Source organism: Phaseolus vulgaris, chromosome 11 (assembly GCF_051622355.1).
Source record: "Phaseolus vulgaris cultivar YP4 chromosome 11, ASM5162235v1, whole genome shotgun sequence".
Lineage (NCBI taxonomy): Eukaryota > Viridiplantae > Streptophyta > Magnoliopsida > Fabales > Fabaceae > Phaseolus > Phaseolus vulgaris.
In genome coordinates this window covers 49,855,050-49,876,718 of record NC_143508.1, presented here as the reverse complement: position 1 = coordinate 49,876,718, position 21,669 = coordinate 49,855,050, and the positions used below count along the sequence as shown (strand labels likewise).

The following is a 21,669-nucleotide window of genomic DNA, read 5'->3' as shown; positions in this document are numbered from 1 at the left end:
TTAGAATGTTTCTTACTTCATCTTGAATATGAATAGTTCATCTTGAAGAATAGGAATCTACTGAGTATAGAATTTTCTATCTATATGCTGAAAATATTCCAATTTTACTTTAATGGTATGTTTTATACAAATAAGAGTTATAATATTCCAATTTTACTTTAATGATATGTTTTTGTATAAATAAGAGTTAGAGACATCCAATTTAATTTTGTTAAGAATCCGTTACGAAACAATTGTGTAATTTTTTATTTATTTTAATATATACGTTGCATAAGAAATTATTTAAAAACAAGATTTAATGTTTAAATTTTTTTTTATTTACTCAATTAAAGTTTCACATTTTTGAAACATTACAAATAAAATATCATTATGAAAAATTGATTATAAAAGTAAGGATATATGTCTTTTTTTTTAATTTAAGTTAATAAGTTTTATAAGAATGACTATTTTTTTAATAAAAAACTTTTATGTTAGATATCATTATGAAACTTGACACCGTTTCGACCTCAAGTTGGCTTTGGAGGTTTTAGCTCCGTTATAATTTTGTCCTTTAAAAACGTCTCGGTAGATTAAGGAAGGAAGATGTATTTAAACTGTCTTTGACCTCGACTGCTAAACTATGTGAAACTATATTGACCGTATCGGAACAAAAAGTTATAAATTAAAAAATATATATTTTTCACTATTAATATACTGGAATTAAAACAATGACGGTATATAAATAAAATAGCAAAGTTTTATTTGAACTATTTGGTGAATACTTAACACCTATAACGACACATGCAGATTGGAGGCCTATAATCATTATTACAAAAACCAATTGCTCTGTTTTGATATTTTTTTGGGCAATCAGTGAAACAGTTTTCTTCACAGTAATTATACAACTTCACGTCACAATTCTTTCCTTCTACCACTTTCATTGGTCCTTCATTTCCTGCAACAAACAAAAACTTGTGTAAAAACACAAAATCTTTGAAAAAAAAGCATGAACAAAATTGAAAAGCAAAGCATACCAATCCCAATGGAGAGAATCAAAATGAGCATAAGTGAGAATGTGATCTTCATTGCAATTCAGTTTTGGAACAATGTTTCTTCCTTGAATGCAATTCTAAGTAGATTGATACCAAAGTATGATAACTACTCTATATATACTAGCGGAAATACAGGCGTTGTTGCACCTGTGTATCCACATTTTTCTCTTTTACTCAACTTTCATAATAATAGAAATTTAACATACATACAAAAGTAATTTTGGATGAGTCGAAATTGAAAAACAAAAATTAACATGTAAAAGAAAAATGATGAATTAATTAAACAACCTCTTTTTTTCTTTTTCTCTAGTTTAAGTCTTTCTTCTTCTTCAAGTTTTTTCTCTTCTTCCATTGACAATTTTGAGTGTGATGGTGTTTACGTTGAGGTTAGGATTGACTTGATGGTAGATACACAAGAATAATGACTTTATCAAATAATATAGTTGCTTTAATGGAGTGAAGAGAGTGATTGAAAGTGAATGTTATTTTATTTGATATATGAAATTTGATGTGGAAATGAGTGAGAGTATGCTCTCTCTTTCTTCTTGTTATTACTTTAAACTAAGGAATTAGGGGAAGAGTGGAGGAGTTAGTTTGCGTATAAAAACTATACATTAATATTAATTTAAAAAATTAAAAAATAATTTTATTTTATTTTTAAGTAGTTCATATGAAATGACAAAATACTACATTGTACTAATAAAATGAAATATATTAAATAAGGGTAGGATCCGACAAAAATTATGTACACGAAAAAACAGTTATAATGAAGAATCCCCTTTATATATGAGATAATACGATGTGTACAACTAAATAATTACGTAGGATTTCTATTGTTTTTTAAATGTTAATGCTAAGATGTAAATAACATTTAATATTTTTTTACAATCAAGTTATTTATTTAATGTAATTGATAGATCTATGAAACTTTTTCTTACTTATTTATAACAATTATTAATACAATACTTTAACAATTTTTAAATGTAATGACATTAATTTAAAATAGTAAATGTATCTAATGCCAAGATGTAAATAACATTTAATATATATTTAAGACCTTTTTAAATTTTGGTTTCAACATTTTTCAAATTTGCTTTAAATAACTCAATTAATTTAAATTAGAGGTAATAGTCATTTATTTCCACGTACGTGTGTGTCCGTGTATCATTATATAAAAGAGGTGCTACAATATTTATTAAATTATTTTAATAATGGATAATTTTACTTTCAAATAAATAACATAAAATTATCATTTTATAAAATATATAATTCAATAAATTTTTCATTTTAAATAATTCAATTATTATTTTAAAAATATTCATTTCCTAATTTTCTTAATATTATTCTTACCAACTTTTATATATATATTCTGAAAAAAAATACAATATATTCACAGTTTTATTATAATGAAATAATATAATTTCATATACATATAATTTTATCACAATAATATAATTTAATAAAATTATATATATATATATATATATATATATATACACACACACCGGTGAGGGTTGTATGACTGATCACATGTCTTGGTCTCCACCCATGGGTTGATCGATCCTCATGGTCGTTCGCCATCTGGGGGATGGACATTGTTGGTCCCTTTGCCCCAGGGAAGGGTCAGGAAAAATTCCTCCTGGTCGGAGTGAACTACTTCACAAAATGGATTGAGGCCGAACCACTCGCATCCATCTCCACCAAGAACGTGCAGAATTTTGTATGGCGATGTATTGTGTGTCGGTTCAGCGTGCCGCACATAATAATAACTTATAATGACCGACAGTTCATCGACCAAGGACTTCAGTCTTTCTACAAGGACCTCGGCATCAAGTCAATAACCAGCTCGCTCGAGCACCCCCAAATCAATGGGAAGGTCGAGGCTGCAAGGCGAAAGGCCGATAGATTGAGGAACTACTGGAAGTCCTGTGGGCATATCGTTGTACCCCCAGACGTCCACACAAGAAACACCGTACAGTCTAACGTACGGAACCGAAGCCATAATCCCGGTTGAGGTAGGCGAGCCTACCATCCGAAGGCAACTGTTTGATCTGACTCTAAATGAATAGAGTCTCTCGGTTGGCTTAGATCTACTCAACGAGCTTCGCGACAAAAGCAATATCTGAGAGGCCACATGCAAGCTTTGGGCGGCAAGGCACTACAACACGAAGGTCCGACCGAGGAGCTTTCAGAAGGGAGTTCTTGTCTGGAGAATGAGAAGCGAAGCAAGGAAGAATGAAGGCAAGTTCTCATCCAACTGGGAAAGGCCCTTCCGGATCCAAGAGGTTGCAGTTGGGAGGTGTACCACTTAGAGTGGCTGTCGGGAAAATTAGTACCGAGGACGTGAAATGCCACACACCTAAAGTTTTATTACAGTTAAAAGCAATAAAACTTACACACTTTTTTCTCACCTGGTCATTTTTTCCATAAGGAGAGTTTTCGGTCAGACAGGTTTTAACGAGCCGTTTCTCTTCAATTCTTTGCAATTTAAAGTCAAATTCACGCATCTCTCAACGCTTGGTTTGGTCAAAGATGAAGTCCTAACCGACATACACTACCAACACCTACAAAACCCAGTTCGATCAAGGATGAAGCCTTAACCGACATATACTACCGACACAAAGACCTACATTATTGTGCATGGGACGCCATGTCCACACTAATTATGATGAAGCATCAATTTTTTTCAGTTTTTTGGTTGACATCTTTCTTGTAGTGAATTCATGGACCCTTTAACCTACTTTTTTTTTTAACATGACTTCGGTATATACTTAGGACTACTAATTTTGGATAATGGGAAAGTGAACAATTGAAATCTAAGACTTTATGCATTCCGAGAATGAAATGATAAAAAGGAAAAAAAGCAATGAAAGGAAAAAGTTTAGGCACACATAATTATTAAATTATGATAATGAAGAGTAATATAAAATTGTGACAATCATGATATAAAATTAAACTTTTGTACATGGTAACACAAACCCTTGCATGCTGGAAATATCATACAAATCTTAACTATATGTCCCTGGAGGATGGTGCAGGAGAGTAACTGTGATCACTTGAGTCTCTTTTCCATGAATTCTGAACTTGTGCTGCAAAGTGCAAGTTCCAGAGAATATCTTCAACAGAAGGCCTTTCAGTTTGGTCATCAGAGAGACACCTTACACATATCTCCATCATTGTCATTAATGATTCATCTGAGCATTCCTTGTGAACTGCTGGGTCAACAATACTTCTTCTAGCTATGTCATCAGTTTTGATGCTTACATGTAACTGCAGAAGGACCACACAACATTAATGATTTAGGTTATTTACCTTACCACCTCTTGTGCTTTACACAGCAAAATTTTGATGCACAATAAATACTTGAAGAAAAAAAATCAACTTAATGCACCTCTACTTATAAAGAAGTCAGATGAGAAAACTTTTATAAAATTTAAATTTCAAAGTTACTTTAACTCATAAGAGAAGTTTAACTTATTATACTTTTTACAAGTAATTAATGAGGAGACTTTCCAATTAAGACCTTACCATAATACAAGAAGTTAAGTAGTTTGGGATCAATATGATCTCTACTAATCTTCACGCAACAAGTAATAATTTGCTATTAGTTTAATCTAATAAATTAAGAAACTTGAGTTCATGTTATGCAAAAAATGGTTAAGAATAAGGAAAAATGGGGTCCCTTTTTGTTGTGTGGATTTTGTTGTGGATTGTTTTGTGTAAAGCAGATATGGGATGATGGCAAAGGGCTTTTGCTATCATTTTCTATGTTGTGTCGTGGATAAAATTATGTTACTTGTTTTAGTGGATAACAAAAAACTCAGTTTTGTGCTGTCTTTTGAGCTGGTTTTGTCTAGTACTTGTACTATTGCAAAACTCAAATTATGAACAATTTTTAATGTTGAATTGTTCATCGTTTGTTTAAGCAAATCAAGTGCATCCTTGACTTCAAATTGGGAAATTTATTCATAATTTAGTAATCTAAGATGCTTTAGTATGAAACTTGAAGGCAATACTCACAAGATCTTTTAGTGTTCCAACTTCATTGTGGAACATTATTGGTCGGCCCAGAATGATTTCTAGCAAGATTACCCCAATATCATAGACATCATTCTTGTCTTCACCCTTTATCCTGCATAAATAATTAATGCCAGTTAAGGCCAGGAGAAAAAACTATATACATTAATAGATACAATCAGCAAAGCACCCATGTAGTTGTATTGTACAAGACTGTGGAAAAGGCTTTATAACTAGTCCACATGATTGTAGACATTGAAAGCTTTAAGAACCAGGGTCAACAAGTTGAGTGCTTAACTAACATTTATTTTCATTAGAGATCCCAAGCAGAGATTTGTAAAAGGGTATATGCATCAGGAATTGAGAAAGAATTAATAAAATTCTTACCTATTTAACTATCTCTACAACTATTAGTATATTCATTTCAATTTTCAAGTGAAAGCATATATGATCAAATGCATTTCATGAGAAATTCCAATGACTGTGTGTACCCTTTCTTATTCAAAACATTCAATTCCACTGTGTCCAATTTTCTAACCATGACCCTGAAAAGTTCTACCTGAACACACTCTTTAGATGTTGAATAGGGAATGGAACCAACCTATTAGGAAGTGGGAACCACAACATTGACCAAGTTTTACAAGCATTCATCTTTATAATAAAGAACATATGGAAAAGAATGTGTTGATTGTATATTCCTACTTTCTTAGTTGCTAGATTAGATTCTATCACAATATCAGAAATTAATATTTTTTTTCACCTTGCTTGGATATTTCCTTTGAGTCCAGGGGAAGTTCCACTGCTGATCTGAAAGTTTAATAGAAAACAATTGTGCTGAGAAAAATCAGAAAGGGGAGAAGATATAGTAGTAATAAGGGCTTAAAAATTATCCATTTACCATTCTTTTATTTTCAGCAGAAAGTGACAGATTGTAGCTGCTTATTTTAACATTGTTACTGTTGTCCAAAAAAATATCTGTAATCCTGAGATTATTTGAATATAGTCCAGGTACTATCCCTGTGTGCAAAAATTGAATGCCTTTCACCACTCCAATGGTAGCTGCTATTCTCTGAATCCAAGAAATCTTTTCCCCAGAAGATCCTATTGAAAGCAAATGTTACATGAAAAATTCATTTCCTTGTATATGACTGAACATTAGAAAACATTAGGTCCTATTTGGTTTGAGAAGTGGTTCTCAAAGATTTGTTTTCAAACAAATATTTGAAGATATGAAATAAATTGGAAACAAACTGACATTTTTGTAATTATTTGTAAAATTAGAAAATGAAGATAGAATGACTATAGTGTACAAAATCATTGAAATTTATGGTATGTGGCAATACTATAGAAAGAAGATTTTGATGGAGAATTTTCCTTACCAGAAACGCAGGTTCTTAAACTTCTAGTTGAAACAAACTCAAATATGAGAAATACACGGTTCACACATGAATCGTCCTGGTTGCACTCAAAAGCATGCCCAAGGGCACTAACCAAGTGTGAATGCCTTAGCTTTGAAATCATCTCAACATGGTGCATGTAAGTTTGAGGGCCATGTCTCTTTCTCATTTTCAAACCTCTAATAGCAATGTGCATCCCATCAGAGAGAACCCCTTTATAAATCTGACATTACACTTAAAATAAATTAAAATTTGCTGAGTTTAAAGATAATAGAGCACAGTTATACAGAATTATATGCATGATCAGAATGGTGAATTACTAGTTGTCAGAACTTAAACAACACAGTTACAACAAAGGGAAACTGTAATGTAATAAGAAAATTTGAGTATGAAAACTCTTTAATATGTGTGGATTGATGTTTGATGCCTGTAGCAGAACTGAAGTTTTGCACTTTAACTTATCCTGTTCTAGGAACAGATGGTTAGTAGCTCAATAAATATAATTTAAAGGAATACCAGAGATTCAAATGTACCTTATCCAAAGACAATAACTACACATAGCCATGGACTTTGTACTTGTTTCAACCTCAAGTATGTTGAATGACAGGTCAATCACCACATCTGAGGTATTATCCGCTTAGGAGTTCCGTCACAGTTTTGTCCTTAAGAGACACCTTTTAAGGACAAAATGTTGACGGAACTCCAAGCTCCAAAGCAGACAATATCTCAAATGCGATGATTTAGGGTTTAGGGTTTAATGTTAACCCTAATGATGCTATCTCAACGGATTTGAGATCGGAACAGTACTTAACAAGTTTTCTCAAATGTTCTTATTTATATGAAGCTCAATTTTCGGTAAGGTAAACTTGTACCATATTCAGATTATTGACATATTTGTTCTACTATTGAGTTTCTAGAGTCTAAGTGGTAGTCATCGCAAATTACAGTCCTATAGGGTAGGGCATCATACATTTGGAAGGTAAATATGATTATACCCATCTAAATTGATAACTTAAGGCTCATACCTGACCATGTGGGCCTTCACTTATGAAACTTGATGCATCAAAATTATTTGTAGATTCCTTAAGTTCATCCAAAGCAAAGGTCCTATAAGCAGGAAGGCTGGCTCCCATCTTCATTGTTTGTGATATACACCCTGCAAACAAATAATATAAAATGACTATATGTGACAAGTGATAATTAATAGAAATAAAGGTTTTGAATGACATGCTCTAATTCCTAGATTTCAATGATACATTCTGCACTTCAGCACAATAGGTGTGCATTTTTTTGAACTGATCCAATCTAAAGAAGAAATAAAATTAGAAATTTCTCTCACTCTAATTCAATGTTTTGGGCGTACATGCCTAGCTGGAAAGAAAGAAAAACATGTTCCCAGAATTTTGTTTTAGCCCTTAAACCATGTACTTGTTAAAAAATAATCTCATTTTTCAAAATAAAAATTATGTACCAATTAGGCAAAGGATTTGAGGATTTACTTGCATCTGTGAGTAGTTTTGCTGTGTTAACTGATGATACATGTTCAATTATGGACCTTGTCGATGCCCTTACAACACGCTTATTTTTCACTCGGCACATTACATGCTCCTTTATGGATCTTGTAAGTGCTTCCACAGCAAGTTTGTCAGGAACCCTTCTGATGATGTGCTCCATTATGGATCTTGTAGTAGTTTTCACTTCATCTTCATTATGTAACTGGCTGGTGACATTTTCCAAAGGGGACTGTGAAGGTATTTTCACTACTTGTTTCTTATGAACTCGGCTAACAACCAAGATAACTACTCCTAGAATCAGCACTACACCAACAACACCTCCCATACTTGATACAATTACTGTTTTACCAGTTGTTCTCTTGTGCTTTGGTTGACGGGGTATGATTTTCACTGCCAAAGCCTCATTGCTGCAGAAATCTGAAGGGTGCTGATCTTGGTTCTTAGTTGATAAGCAGTTTCTAGCATACAGAACAACCCTGGTCTTTGGTTCCAAACAAGCGGGAATTTCCCCTTTGAGAAGATTTGAAGACAAATTTACAAAGTGGAGATCATCATTGCATGACATGTTATTGAAAAGCATTCCAGTGAATTTATTTGAGGAAATATCAAGATAATTTATGGAAGGAAGTGACAATAAGGATGATGGAAATGGCCCCACAAAGCCATTCAATGAAAGGTCCAGCCTTTGAAGCAGATAAGAAGAACTTAAACCAGAGGGGACACTTAGCTTGAAGCTATTATTTCTGAGCACAAGAGAAACTAACTTGGTGGGGAGTGAAGGAAAATGAGGTCCAAATGTGTTGTTTTCCAAGTTAAGAACTTGAAGATTTGCCAAATTCTTGAGATGAGGAACTTCCCCAGATAACTGATTACTTGATAGATCCAATACCCTCAGGGTCTGAAGAGCATCCAATGAAGTTGGAAGGCTCCCACTAAGCCAGTTTTTCTTCATACTAAGGACAGCCAAACCTTGAAGTGAGCCAACCCAGCTAGGAATTTCAGCACTGAAGCTGTTATCATCAAGTACCACTGACTGCAGGTTCCTGAGAAGTGAAAGTTGAGATGGAATGGCTCCATTGAAGTGGTTTGAGCTAATGTTAAGTATTTCCAATGAAGACAACTGTGCAATGCTTTCAGGTAAGGGCCCCCAGAGTCCAAGAGAAACCAGAGAGAGGACTTTCAAGCTTGATAGAGTGCCTAGTGTAGCAAACAGAGTATCTGAGGAGAAGTTTGGAGGCAGTGGAGCATACTCATTGTTGCCAACAACATGCAGCTGTGTCAAGCTATCCTCATAGCAGACTATTGTCAAATATTGGGTAGGTTCAATATTACAAAAGTCTGTGGTGCTGCTGAGGGTACTTAATGCTGATGGATAGCCAAGAAGTTGCTGAACCTTGAGAAGTGTTTGAGACTGAGAAAACTCTAACTGCTCTGAAAGTTGGATGGTGGCAAGAAACAAGACTAAAAGGAGTAAATGAGAAAGGTAAACTGGTTTTGGTGCCATCTCTCCTTCCAACAAATCAGAGAGATCGGTTGAATAAATAAAGACACAAAGGGGTTTTGGATTAGGCCTCTAGGAACAAGCTTATGCCTCTGCCATTCATTCAATACAAATGAACCCACTATCTTTTACTCTAGTTCTTTCTGATCTTCAAAGAAAAGCATTGAGAAGTATAGGCACACAACAAGAACTAGACACTACAAAACATGAAACATTTTACTGTGGACCATGTTCTCAGTTCAACCGTTAGCCATTTTTGCAAAAGGAGTGCTATGTGCTTGTGCTTTTGTGTTGGTTTGGCTGCACATGATAACATGACAACACGCTAGTTACCTCATGGCTAAGGCTAATTTTATATTCTATAAAAATGTGAACCTTTTTAGTTCTGTGGTTTTGTTTGGCATACTTATTGTCTCATCTAAGACACAATATAATGGACCCTTTTTCAGAATTTCTGATAAATTTGTAACAAGGTAATAATAGTAATAGTTTTATTATTATACAAATTTATAAGTATGCATAGATACACTTAAGAAGCTAAATGCAGTGACAAATGAGCTGCCAAATTCATATCCTAGAGAAAATAATTGGTGGGCAGACTTTAAATTAAAAATAACTCAAATCTAAAATATATTTATATATAAAATGTATTATACATGAACAATTGCTTATCTGTATAGAAACCAGAGTTTCATATATATGACAGTTTGTTACTTTCTTTCTAACTTTGATAAACTTTTTAACACATACTAAATCAGTCATGTGATGTTATAGTTCTCACTGCTTTCTTGATCTCTAGCCATGCATGTACCTATGATTTCAAAAACAATAATTGTTCTAGTATAAGACAATGTAAAACAATAATTGTTCTTGATTTCAGTCTATTATTTTTCTTACTGTTAAAAATAATTGTGACAAACTCCATCAACAATGATCCTAGTAATTTGTGTGGGGAAAAAATGAAGATAACCTTTGAAAACTGTCGAATCATAACATATATGTTCTGCATTCCCATGGCACAGAAATCAATAATTGTGTAGTGGTAATATACAATAGCATGGCACCAAAGGGCACCAAAATGTAAAAGAAGTTTGTCCTTTTACATAGGAAGTTGCACTCACAGAACTGTTTAAAGTTATTTCGAATATAAGATTAGTAAAGATTATGTTTGTGGAAACTAGCGGATACCTTAAATATTAATTTATAAACTTTAATGAATGACAAATATATAGATCTTTTCACTACACTTTGATCATTACTTACTAAAATAAATAAAATTATTAAAATAAATAAATTGTGTCAAATTAATAAATATGATATGATTTTTAACTGAAATTATGTGAATGTAACCAAATTTCAATTAATTACAAAAAAATCAAATAATATTAAATATATGGTTGTCACCTTAACACGATTTCAATTTCACATAATCAATATTGTGTCATCTTCAAAATTAATTTTACATTATTTATTTATTTAAATAGTTTCTTAAAATTTTAACTATTTGTGCAGATGGAGAAGGACTCTTATCATCATCACTTGTGTTTTGAATGGAGATTAGTTTGGTTTGTGTAGAGTCAATTTATTGTTTGGCTTGGAGCGACATTCGTGTTTCATAATAATCATTTGTCAATTTTTTTTATTGTTCATGATGTGTAATGCTTTCAGTTAATGATGTATGGGAAGCAATTTGGGTTAGAGTAGTAAATATAGGTTTGATCTTAGATTTCTTTCAAGTCACGCTTTGTTTCGTTTCTTACTCTGAGTGAATCTTTATGAGATTGGTTTCTTGATGTTGTACCTTGCAGGTTTGTACTTTTTTTTTGTTTTTGAGATTTTTGTTAGGAGAGTTGCTCTGTTAATTGTTGGAAGTGTTTTTGGCGATTAGATTAATTGTTGGAAGTGTTTTTGGCGATTAGAAGAGATTAATGTGATTTTTTTTATAAGACTTGAACCACCCTTAAAGTGGTTTATATTTATTAATTCTTTGTTGTTAATAAAAAAAATTAATAATTAATCTATCAAATTTGGTAGAAATATTACCATCCTTCATAATTTAACATTTTGAAAAATCCAAAAAAATCAGCAACCTTCACAATTTAACATTTTGAAGAGATTGGATAGGAAAGTACAAAATTTGATCGGGTCATGTGTCACGAGAAGAAGTGAAATATTATTTATTAAGTTAATGATTTAGTGATGGATTAGTATTCGAAAATAGGTGCATTGATGTGTCAGTGTAAGAAAAGGAAGTAACAGATATTGTTGAGCTCGTGACACATTTGATATGCAAAAGCTAACCTTTTAGGGCAGAGAAGTGAAAGAGACAAGTGGTGGTGGGACCCTTCTTCACGGGTCTGCTTTTCCTTTCCCTTCTCGTGACACAGACAAACCACACCCATGTCAGTCACAACCTCATGCAAACACTCTTCAAATACCTATCTTATTATGGCTAAGTCTAAAATTTGTACTACAAATTCTAAATTTACTTCAATTGTAAATTAAAATTTTTAAACATTGAATTATTGGAAGTAAAACCAATATATATAGAAAATGATTTTGCGAATAAATAAATGTTTATACTATTTTTTTTTCTTCACTTTCATACTACTTTGATTGCTGAATTTTATGAAGTTATATATGCTTTAGAGAAAACTTACAAGTTGGGAACTTACTAATGTCTGGCTGGAACATGACTCTCTCTTAGTTTTTATTGTGTTTACTACTATGACAAATGTTCCTTGGAATACTTGTCTGAATTACTGTGAAAAAATCAAGTTTAGGGTTACTCATATTTTGTGTGAAGGGAATGCATGTGCTGATAAGTTGGCTAATTTAGGATTTATTCATAGAGAATTTTTTCATTGGTATAATAGGTTTCCATCTAGTATGTTCTTAGAATTCTTTATTAATAGGTATAGTCTACCTATGTATCGTTTTTGTTAACATATGAGTTTTGGTCTAATCCCCAATATTTTTGTATTTTATTTTTAATTTTACTTTTTTTATGTAATGATAAATGATTGTTGTTACTTGAGGTCTCAGCCTAACTGAGATGTCAAGTAGCATAGTGATATGCCTAACATGAAAACTTTTTATAAAAAAATGTTTATATTCATTTATATATTATAAAATAATTAGAAAAAGATGAATTAACTCTCTTTATAATAGAATATAAATAACTTTGATATCATATAAAAAAGTTGATTGAACCAGATAAAAACGTTCCTAAGATAAGATTTGTATTTATTTATATATTGTGAAATATTTTTATTTATAGTTAAGGTGATATTTCTATAAAATATAAATGATTAGGTTTAATGGATTTTAACATTTTTCTTATGTTGAGATAGTTAATATACTAATTTTGTGGAAAGATATATAGTTACATTGTGGAGAAGATTACGGTGGTTGAAGAAAGAGTTATGATGACATCTATGGATAATGTATTTGTAGTTGATTGTGCCTCCAAAACATGTAACTGAAAATTTACTGATATAAGCTTTTATAGTGATTTAGGCTGATACATTTCTATAAACTTTCTTTTCATTAAGTTGTTGGTACAATAGAAATAGAAGTGTTTAGAGTTTAAGTAAATTGAGTTTTTGTAGAAAAATTATAATAGAGAAAAGAGAGTCCCCTAAGAAGTAATCATGTTCATAAATAAACATTAGTCATAAATGAAGACATGGATACTTCACACTTATGAACATTAGCACATAAATTTTTCTTTATTTTCCACTTTCTCCTTTTAAAATAAATTTTGTATTGAAGTCAAATGAGTCATATTTAACCCACTCTCTTATTTTAGAATAAATATAATGGTTTTAAATTACTACTAAAAATATCTCGTTAATAATAATTACTCATATTTTTTACATCAATTTTAATAACATAGTTGCACACGAAATACCTTCTTACATCGATTATTTAAATAAATATCTTTTAAAATGTGTTCTTAAGTTAATAAAGGTTTAGAAATATTTGGAAGTTCAGTTAGAATTCAAAAAAATTTCGACTTTTTTTTACTATGATTTTTTTCTCCACTACACTTTTTTATTGTTGAAAATATTTGTTTACGAACTCGTGTTCTCTCTCGTGATCAGTTCTAATAGTACAATACATAAGTCTTTTATATTTTGGACTTTCTTATAAGATTTATAGAAGAACTCGAAGGATAAAATAGTAATCCCCACAATAATTCTATATGGTAACAATAATATTACTAATGAGTTTCACATTAAGAAACAAATAAATAAAAAGTTATTATTGAAAATCATTTACATCAAATGACTTCTATGTTCACGATTTAATTTAACACCTCTTTCTCATTACCTAAAGGTAGTTTATCACCTATATCTGCCCTTAAACGTGTAAATTCTAGTTCACTGGGACCAATAATAGAAAAAAAAATGGCAAAATAAAAGTAGAGCACATTGCACAAACTTTTATGAAGTTCAATCTTCAAGAATGTATCGGTTCCTCCTTGCCCCGAATGCGAATCTCTGTGAAGTTACAGAAAAGGAAGCATTGAATTATAAACAAGATTGAAATGCTAGATCATGCTATGGAATGGAAATTGAGCACATGCTCTAAGGAAATGTGCATGGGTGAAACTAACGATAATGCATGTAATGAAAGTAGGGTACTATAGATTAGGCTTTATCTTAACTGAAAATATCTGGGAATAGGCTTTCAAACCAGTGAGGAATCGAATGTATGTTGGTTTCGTTGATCCGTTTGCAGGGATGGATCTAATGTTTGGAACTAAGTATTCTGCAACCTGTCAACACCACAGCGTTTGATAAATGAGCTGCATATTTCATGTCATCCAACTCATAAAATAGAAATCACATCATATACCGTTATGTTCCAGCAATTCAGAGACAACAAGTTGTAAACTAGGATTATTAAATGATTCTGTTTGATTAAGCAATTATCAAGTAAATCATATCCCATCAGTTTAGACAATTTATCCCTCGAGATTTTGCAGTCTAGAGTGCTAGCACTGTCATGAGGAGAATTGTTCTTCTTCTGTTTTAGCTCTCTTAATTGTAATAAAAGCTGCCCATGAACACAAACACTAACAAGATTTCCAACAAGCCACAGAAAGACCAAATGAATAAAATCATAAAGCATTTTCCTCAAACTATAACAGAGTGTATATGATCAGGTGGTCTAGAGTTTGTCCTTGCCGACCCATTAATTCAAATAAGGTTGATATTTAGATGGGGTTTGGGCTTTGTCCAGGCCCAAAGCCCTCGAGAATTGTGAGGGACATTTTAGAAATTTAATATAAGAACGTTCCCAGGTCTTAATCTAATAGTTTAATCTTTTGGGTCTATGAAAGTAATCATGAAGGATTTTACTTGCAATATTTAATGGATTGTTATCACTCTTACTTGAATTTGTTTGCATGAAGTTAGTCTTATAGACTTGGCTATTACGAGATGTTTGAGTCTCACATCAAGTAGAATAGAATGTGGGATAGAGTATTCGAGTGTTTAGTTTTCTTATATGAACGGCTGGCTTATAAGAGTAGGTTTTCCAAGTGTTTAGTGCTTACACCATAGTCACAAAAACCAGGAAAATTTTGCAGTTTGAATGAACAAATAGTTCTAATGATTATCAGGTAAGCATAACGATGGTACACCACAGAGTAAAGTGCTAGCTTATGTATCACCATTCCCTGCTGTGAAAATCTTACCACTTCAGCTGGTTCTGCCAAGACATTAATGAAAAACTTTGCCTGCACATAACAAAGAAGTCAGTCCAAAAACACATTGAAAAAATATAATAATATAACGTGGCTGCAAATCTACCTGCTTTGTATTAACACCAGACATGAGAAGATCCGTTGTAACCATTCCTGGCTGCAACATTGAAAAAGGAAAGAAAAACAAGTGCTATAAACATGGATGTGAAAACCAACCATTAAAACTTTACAGGGAGTCCAGCATAATGTGCTTCATGTCTTCACGGTGAAACAAAGAGAAATTAACACTAATTATGCTTAGTTTTATAGAGGACTTAATTGACACAAAAAATCTTGGGAGATCAAATTTCACATAGTCCAAACTAGAGAGTCCAGAATGAAACTAAACAAAAATGCATGAGTACCATAATTGTCTGATAGGAAATAGAATAGGTAAAATGATTTTTTGTGACTAAGGCTAACAACATCATTTAACCTAGTGGATGAGCAAGGAAGTTACTGTTGCTGTAACACTAACATAACTTTGCAACAAGTTCCTTCACCACCAAGTACCATCACAGTGTACAAGGTAATAAATATTTATATGTTCTTGAGCACACATTCAAGCCTCCTCAGTAAACTAGGCTCTAAAACTAAAGGGATTCAATCAGTTCTAGTAACACAATAAAGGGAACTGGAATGACTCTGCAAATGAAATTTCATGTCAAATTGTTAATTCTTTTCTGGAAGGTTGTTAAATTTATTATATGAAAAAAGTGAGTTTTTAGACTCTGTTAAATGAGAACAAGGTCCTTGCATATATTAATAAATATTTAGTCCTTAAACTATAAAAAAAATGTGTACTTAGTTCCTTTCTAACATCTTAAAACATGATGAATTCTCTCAGAGAGAAGACTAAATCCATATGTTTTTAAGGTTTGAAGATCAAATTAATCAATATGAAAATATTGTAAGCTTTCACTACCTTTGATCAAAAGTATATGAATAAAAAAAACTTGTTTTCATTTATTATAAATTAATAACAACGACAACACTTAAATTGGAGAAACATGTAAGTTTTTGTATCCATGCATCCATGCCCATCATATATTATCATAGGATATGAAAAGAAAAAACCTACCGAAAGATTATGCACTAGGACATTTTTAACATCTTGCATCCGCAATTCTGCCTGTGAAATGTCAAGAAGACGTATTATATATGTACATGTGTATGTCCGTAGCCATAACTATAATTCTTATTCAAAGAACTCTATTAGTAAAATGAAGGAAGACAAAAGGAGAAAATTTGTATCCAATGTGTCTCATGGAAGAATAGGGAAAACTCTACTAGCTTAAAACGGAAAAATATAACTACAAATTTCAAAATACCATCTTGTAAGCAGCTAAAGAATTTTGGTAGAATAATTTAACTTGCAACTCTACTAGATACAATCGAGTAATGAATGTCAATGCAGGAGCCCAACACATACTTTAATTCTAAATATTGTTTAGTTTTTGCTGATTACTCAGCAATATTATGTGACATGTTCATTTATTTTTTAACACTGAGAATTACATTAAGAGAACGACAGTTAAATCTATGACTTCTCAATGAAGTCGGGTTCATCTAGATGAATCAAATTGTATTATAACATTATATTGTAAAATCAAGTATTATATAGACAAATCCTTGACTTTTAAATCCTTCTTGAAGGTTTCATCTATAGTTTTTCTTAGTTGCACTCTTGACTAGGGCTTCCACAAGCTCAAACCACCTAAGCCAAAATTCTACAAGAAGTGCTGCAAGCTTTCTCAATGCATTCTTTTCTGATTCCATCTTGCTTAGCATATCCCATAACATTCTTACCCTTGCTAGTAATCCTATCTTGCCAAAACATTTAGAGAATGACAATACAAAGTATGTTTTGGTAGATTTTTATTGGTGTCATATTCATCTTTTCTTTTGTGTATAGTAGATCAGAGCCATAGTTTTTTTAAACATGATAAAGCTGGTAATTTTGTAATACACACACCTTTTATTTATTAGAACAGCTAGGAGTCAAAAAAGGAAGAAGCAATGAAACACCACAAATTAGTAACCTGACTTGATACCAATAAGACTAAAAATACATTATAAAAACTTATAATTAAAAGAGCACAAATGGACAGGAAATAACTAGAATCATAGATACTCAAGGTACATGAACAGAAATAACAATTTTAAAATGCAAAACATTAACCTGTAACGACTTTGTTAAGTGCACCACACTTCTCTTTGTTGCTCCATATGCAGCAAACCTAAGAAATAAAGCTAGAATTCGTGAATTTTCACCATCATATGTAGTACTGGTGATAATTTTGTAAGTTGACTAAGATTATGACTTCAAGTGGAATCTACAGTGCTCTTTTGGATTTCATTCAAAAACTAACTTCAATTGACACCACCGGTAATATGTAACTCCTAGGCTTTGCTGCCTTTGCAAGTATTGAAGAGATTATAAGACTTAATAAAGTGAAGAAACTACAATAAACTTAAAAAGTACTCATAATCTATCACTTTCATCAAAATGTGACCAAGTGAGACTGCTCTATGATTACCAAATGGTTAACAAGAACTGATTTAGTATGTTAAACAGAAACTGATTAATGATTATTCAGCATCATAAATTATTTTTATTATGCTGCTAACTAAATCATACAAGACTTCTGGCCCAAGAGATCAATATAGAAGCAAACCTTTCTAGATTTATAGAAATAGGAAGCAGTATGCATCAATAAGCAACCATGTCTAATAAGCAGAAAATTGCACCAAAACCATGAATGAAATACTCCAGTAAAGCCAAAAAAGTACCTAGGAGTTGGCCTCCCGTCCGAACCTGCTCCATCAATATTGAAAATATGACCTCCTCGAGGTTGGTCCAACATCATCTTGATTGCCTAAATGGAAACTAAATATCTATGCATAATAGTGCACCCACTTTGTTCATATTTCATAGTGCCTCTTAGATAAGAATATATTTTACCTCTCGACAACATATCATCAAGCCAAGTGTATTTGTTGTAACCACCTCACTGCAAGCAAAGAATAAAAGATGTTATAATTAAAAAATTTGACATTTAGGGTAGAAGGTGCATTGAAGCTCACATAAGATCTTCATCTGAAGCCTCAACAAGTGGCTTATAGCTATATGCATTTGATCCAGCATTGTTGATCTGCATAGTTCTCAAAATAAAGTGAGAAAGATTAGAATTAATGTACTTAGAAGCATATTGAATGAAAGGCTGGAACTAATAATAAAATTGATAGAAAAAAGTCAGTATTCCTCTAAGGAGGAGCGTGGAAGGGAAATCCTAGTTGCTAGTTGTGAAAGACAGCTGAGCTGATAGTAAACGACATGTATGAAACAAGATAATTAAAGAATTCTACAAAGCCTATTTGTCAAGTGCTATCTAAAGTGTTGACTCAAAGAGCCTAACATGAGCAAACTGACACAAGAAAATAAGTAATTAAGAAAACAGAAGTTTCCAGGTACTGATGGCAAACATTTACTAGAGTCAGGTCTCTGATCCAGGTCCCACAATAAGGAAGTAACAAGTAAATAACGGTGTGGGTAGTAGTAGTATAAGCTACCCAACTTCCAAATAAGCCTCATTTGCTAAAATTCAGTTTATATATAAACCGCACGCTTAAGCATACTTTTCATAAAGTTAGCACAGTAGCAGATAACGAGGCAAGCCGCTACTAATTCTTTAATTTGCAGATATAACTGCAGTCAGAATTGCTTATTTGCAGAAAAGAAAACACATGCCACTTCACAATAAAAAAAAAGGATCCGAGTAGAACATGTCATAATGCCATTGAACTTATCATATGATATCTGGCGCTACAGAAAGTAGTTTAAAAGATCATTTCTAAAGTCACAATTATAATTATGTTAAGAACAGCAGCTTACATAGTTGGTCAGACGACCATGACTTCAACAATAAGAACTAATTAAAATGAAATCTTAGCAATATTTTCCCACCAATATATGCAAAATAAACAATCACAGCAGGAAAAGAAATCAGACACTAATACCCATATATCAATGTATTTCAGTTTTTCTTGAGCAAATGAAACTAAATTCTTCACATCATCTGCATTTCTGACATCACATTTAGTTCCCTGCACGAAACAAAGCATGTACGTAAGAACACAAATGCAAACCGACTATATATTTATCATAGACGGATTACTATTAACAAAGAAGTTTAAGAGGAGGTACCCACACATACTGCTCCCCAAATTCTACTCTCAAGCTATGGACAGCAGCCTCTACCCTTTCATCTATTAAATGAAAATAGAGATATAGAGAAAGACAATATTTCCTTTGTATTATTCTCAAATAAAATCACAAAAGTAAACAAAGTGCATGTATGAAACAAATTGAAACACCAAGAATTTTTGCACACCTGATCTTGAGCAAATCAGGACGTTGTCACCAGCTTTTAAAAACTCTTTCGCCAATGCATACCCAATTCCTGAATCATACCATATCATATAGTATAAATAGAAAATAAGTTAAAACATATCCAAAAAAAAATTATGATATGGTGCCCTTGTGGATGCTTTTACTTTTGACAAACAAATTCTACTTATCCAAGTTCCAACTCATTTGAATCTCTTTAATTCATTCGATACTTAGAATAAAAGTCCAAGAAAATTATAATTTCAACTAAATTCTTAAATGGAAGTTAAAAATTGAATTAGTATTTTAGCATAGAATAAATATTTTTCAAATTCACGATAAATAAATACTTCATATACATAAATTATATTTAAAATTTATATCGAAAACATTATATACAAAAGTTAATTATGCACACGAGTCGGTTATTTTGGCTAATATTACATTTAGAGCCTTCAGAGTGTTTAATTATAGTTGACTCCAATGTTGTCTTTGAATAAAGAATATTGAGACAATTTATTTTTAAAATTTAAAATACTTTATGGTAAAATATGTAATAAGCAAAAATTAAAAATCCTAATTTTTTTTATGAAGATGTTTAGATTATTTGAATATATAAAATATCAAGTTTCTAAAAGAAAATGAGAATTTACTGATATTCGCTCCTCTCTCCTACTTCTTTCTTTTTTGTTTTCCAGCAAAAATTAAATTACGTCATTTATACCTATGTATATATACTATATCTAAAGTCATCTATACCAATATCTATACATATATCTAAAGAGATTATTATAACCTTTTTTTTTTCGTTTACACAAATTTTTTCGACTCTAAATATAAATTTTATCATTTCATATCAATTACTTAAAAAAAAAATTATTTTTAAATTAATATTAATGTACATTTTCACATATTTTCACATTAAATCTCACCACTTTTAATCCGTATCTTCTGCACTTTATTCTATGTTTCCGTAATTTATTATAAAAAAATTAAGTAATAAAATATTTGAATATGTGGAAAATGAAATGAAGTAATTTAAAAGTTCCTCTTTCAAACAGAAGCTATGTTTTATCATTGTAATTCACAGTGAAAGAGTGTGTGTTGTGTTAACCTTTGGTTGAGCCAGTAATCAGAACGTTGAAAGGAGGGAGCATGGGCTGAGTGTTCCGAGAAGCCGTTGCGAGAAACGTGGGAGAGTTTGCGTTTGGAAAAGCAGAGAGAGTGAGGGCAGTGGCGGCGGTGGTGGAGATGCGGAGGTTATGGCGGGAAGCAACAGTGTAGGGTTTGAAGAGCGAAGAAGGTGAAGAGAGGGAAAATTGAGAGTGAGAAGAGAGCGTTGGATATGGAGAGTGGAAGAAGGAGAGAGTGGTGGTTGCAGCCATTGATTTGATGCGAAATGGGAATGAAAAAAAATGGGAAAAGAGATTTTAAGCAGAAACACAGTTCACGTGGCACGCCACGCTTCTTCGTGTGGCATCCACTTCATCCCTACGTGTCTACTATGATCAATTAAATTAATTTATGGTAATTATTTTTTATAGAAAAATTAAAATTCTTCATAAAAAAATGTGCTGCTTAGTTTAAAATTTTGTTAAAGTAAATTTCATACTTAAAATTTAAAACAATTATATTGACTGAATTAAGAATTTGAAATTTTATATGTTAATTTTATTATTTTTATTAGCTCAATTTTGATTGATCGGTTTGATTAAAATTAAAAAATTTCGGAATAATTAATCTTTTATTAAGGTTGAATGGCATTTTTTTAAGTAGATGAGTTATTTTATGATTTAAATCGTTAAAATTTATATTTTTTATATTACTTAGGATTTTTTTTATCAATATCGAAGAAGAGATTATTGTTTGGGGGCGTGAATTAAATTTTTTTTAAAGTGATTTTGTTTTCATCGACGTAAATATTAACTAGGAAAACTTTCAATCAATGTTATCTAAGATTATTTTTTTACCACTATCAATCGAGATAATTTTTCAATTGAGTTTCATCAAAAGGTCAAAAACCTACAACTATCCACATCATAAAAATAATCTTAAACAGTATTA

At 31.7% G+C, this 21,669-nt stretch overlaps 2 protein-coding genes and 1 long non-coding RNA gene across 4 annotated transcripts; all 3 read right to left on the bottom strand.

Moving 5' to 3' along the window:
* Nucleotides 1-716: 716 nt before the first annotated feature.
* Nucleotides 717-1,145, bottom strand: LOC137813380 (uncharacterized). The gene is made up of 2 exons (XR_011081759.2): nucleotides 1,014-1,145; nucleotides 717-934 (listed from the first exon to the last, which is right to left on the bottom strand). It is a non-coding gene; the product is annotated as an uncharacterized LOC137813380 (long non-coding RNA).
* A 2,753-nt stretch (nucleotides 1,146-3,898) lies between these two features.
* On the bottom strand, nucleotides 3,899-9,864 carry LOC137821097 (putative inactive leucine-rich repeat receptor-like protein kinase At3g03770). Its single transcript, XM_068625525.2, has 7 exons — nucleotides 7,945-9,864; nucleotides 7,471-7,601; nucleotides 6,428-6,668; nucleotides 5,947-6,149; nucleotides 5,809-5,855; nucleotides 5,052-5,163; nucleotides 3,899-4,301 (listed from the first exon to the last, which is right to left on the bottom strand). Exons 1-7 carry the CDS (start codon nucleotides 9,461-9,463, stop codon nucleotides 4,044-4,046), a joined length of 2,511 nt encoding a protein of 836 aa, XP_068481626.2. The 5' UTR covers nucleotides 9,464-9,864; the 3' UTR covers nucleotides 3,899-4,043.
* Nucleotides 9,865-13,693: 3,829 nt separating this feature from the next.
* NOL (NYC1-like protein) lies at nucleotides 13,694-21,092 on the bottom strand. 2 transcript variants are annotated; one of them, XR_016517147.1, is made up of 13 exons: nucleotides 20,720-21,092; nucleotides 19,610-19,678; nucleotides 19,423-19,484; nucleotides 19,236-19,322; nucleotides 18,303-18,370; nucleotides 18,181-18,229; nucleotides 18,009-18,105; nucleotides 17,398-17,455; nucleotides 16,297-16,347; nucleotides 15,283-15,333; nucleotides 15,168-15,209; nucleotides 14,133-14,243; nucleotides 13,694-13,965 (listed from the first exon to the last, which is right to left on the bottom strand). XR_016517147.1 is itself a non-coding variant. In XM_068627979.2 (13 exons), exons 1-13 carry the CDS (start codon nucleotides 20,988-20,990, stop codon nucleotides 13,918-13,920), a joined length of 1,053 nt encoding a protein of 350 aa, XP_068484080.2. In that variant the 5' UTR covers nucleotides 20,991-21,092; the 3' UTR covers nucleotides 13,694-13,917. The 2 variants fall into 2 exon arrangements, 1 of the variants encoding a protein (XP_068484080.2); XM_068627979.2 differs by having other exon boundaries at nucleotides 18,009-18,094.
* Between the last annotated feature and the right edge of the window lie 577 nt (nucleotides 21,093-21,669).

Excerpts from the sequence above, each read along its gene's own strand:
- NOL (XM_068627979.2), bottom strand. The coding sequence starts at position 20,990 with ATGGCTGCAACCACCACTCTCTCCTTCTTCCACTCTCCATATCCAACG. Across the intron at positions 16,348-17,397 it reads ACTTAACAAAGTCGTTACAG|GCAGAATTGCGGATGCAAGA; the intron begins GTTAATGTTTTG and ends GACATTTCACAG. Across the intron at positions 14,244-15,167 it reads TGGCAGAACCAGCTGAAGTG|GTTGCAGAATACTTAGTTCC; the intron begins GTAAGATTTTCA and ends TGGTGTTGACAG.
- LOC137821097 (XM_068625525.2), bottom strand. The coding sequence starts at position 9,463 with ATGGCACCAAAACCAGTTTACCTTTCTCATTTACTCCTTTTAGTCTTG. Across the intron at positions 6,669-7,470 it reads GTGAAGGCCCACATGGTCAG|ATTTATAAAGGGGTTCTCTC; the intron begins GTATGAGCCTTA and ends GTGTAATGTCAG. Across the intron at positions 5,856-5,946 it reads CTGCTGAAAATAAAAGAATG|ATCAGCAGTGGAACTTCCCC; the intron begins GTAAATGGATAA and ends TTAAACTTTCAG.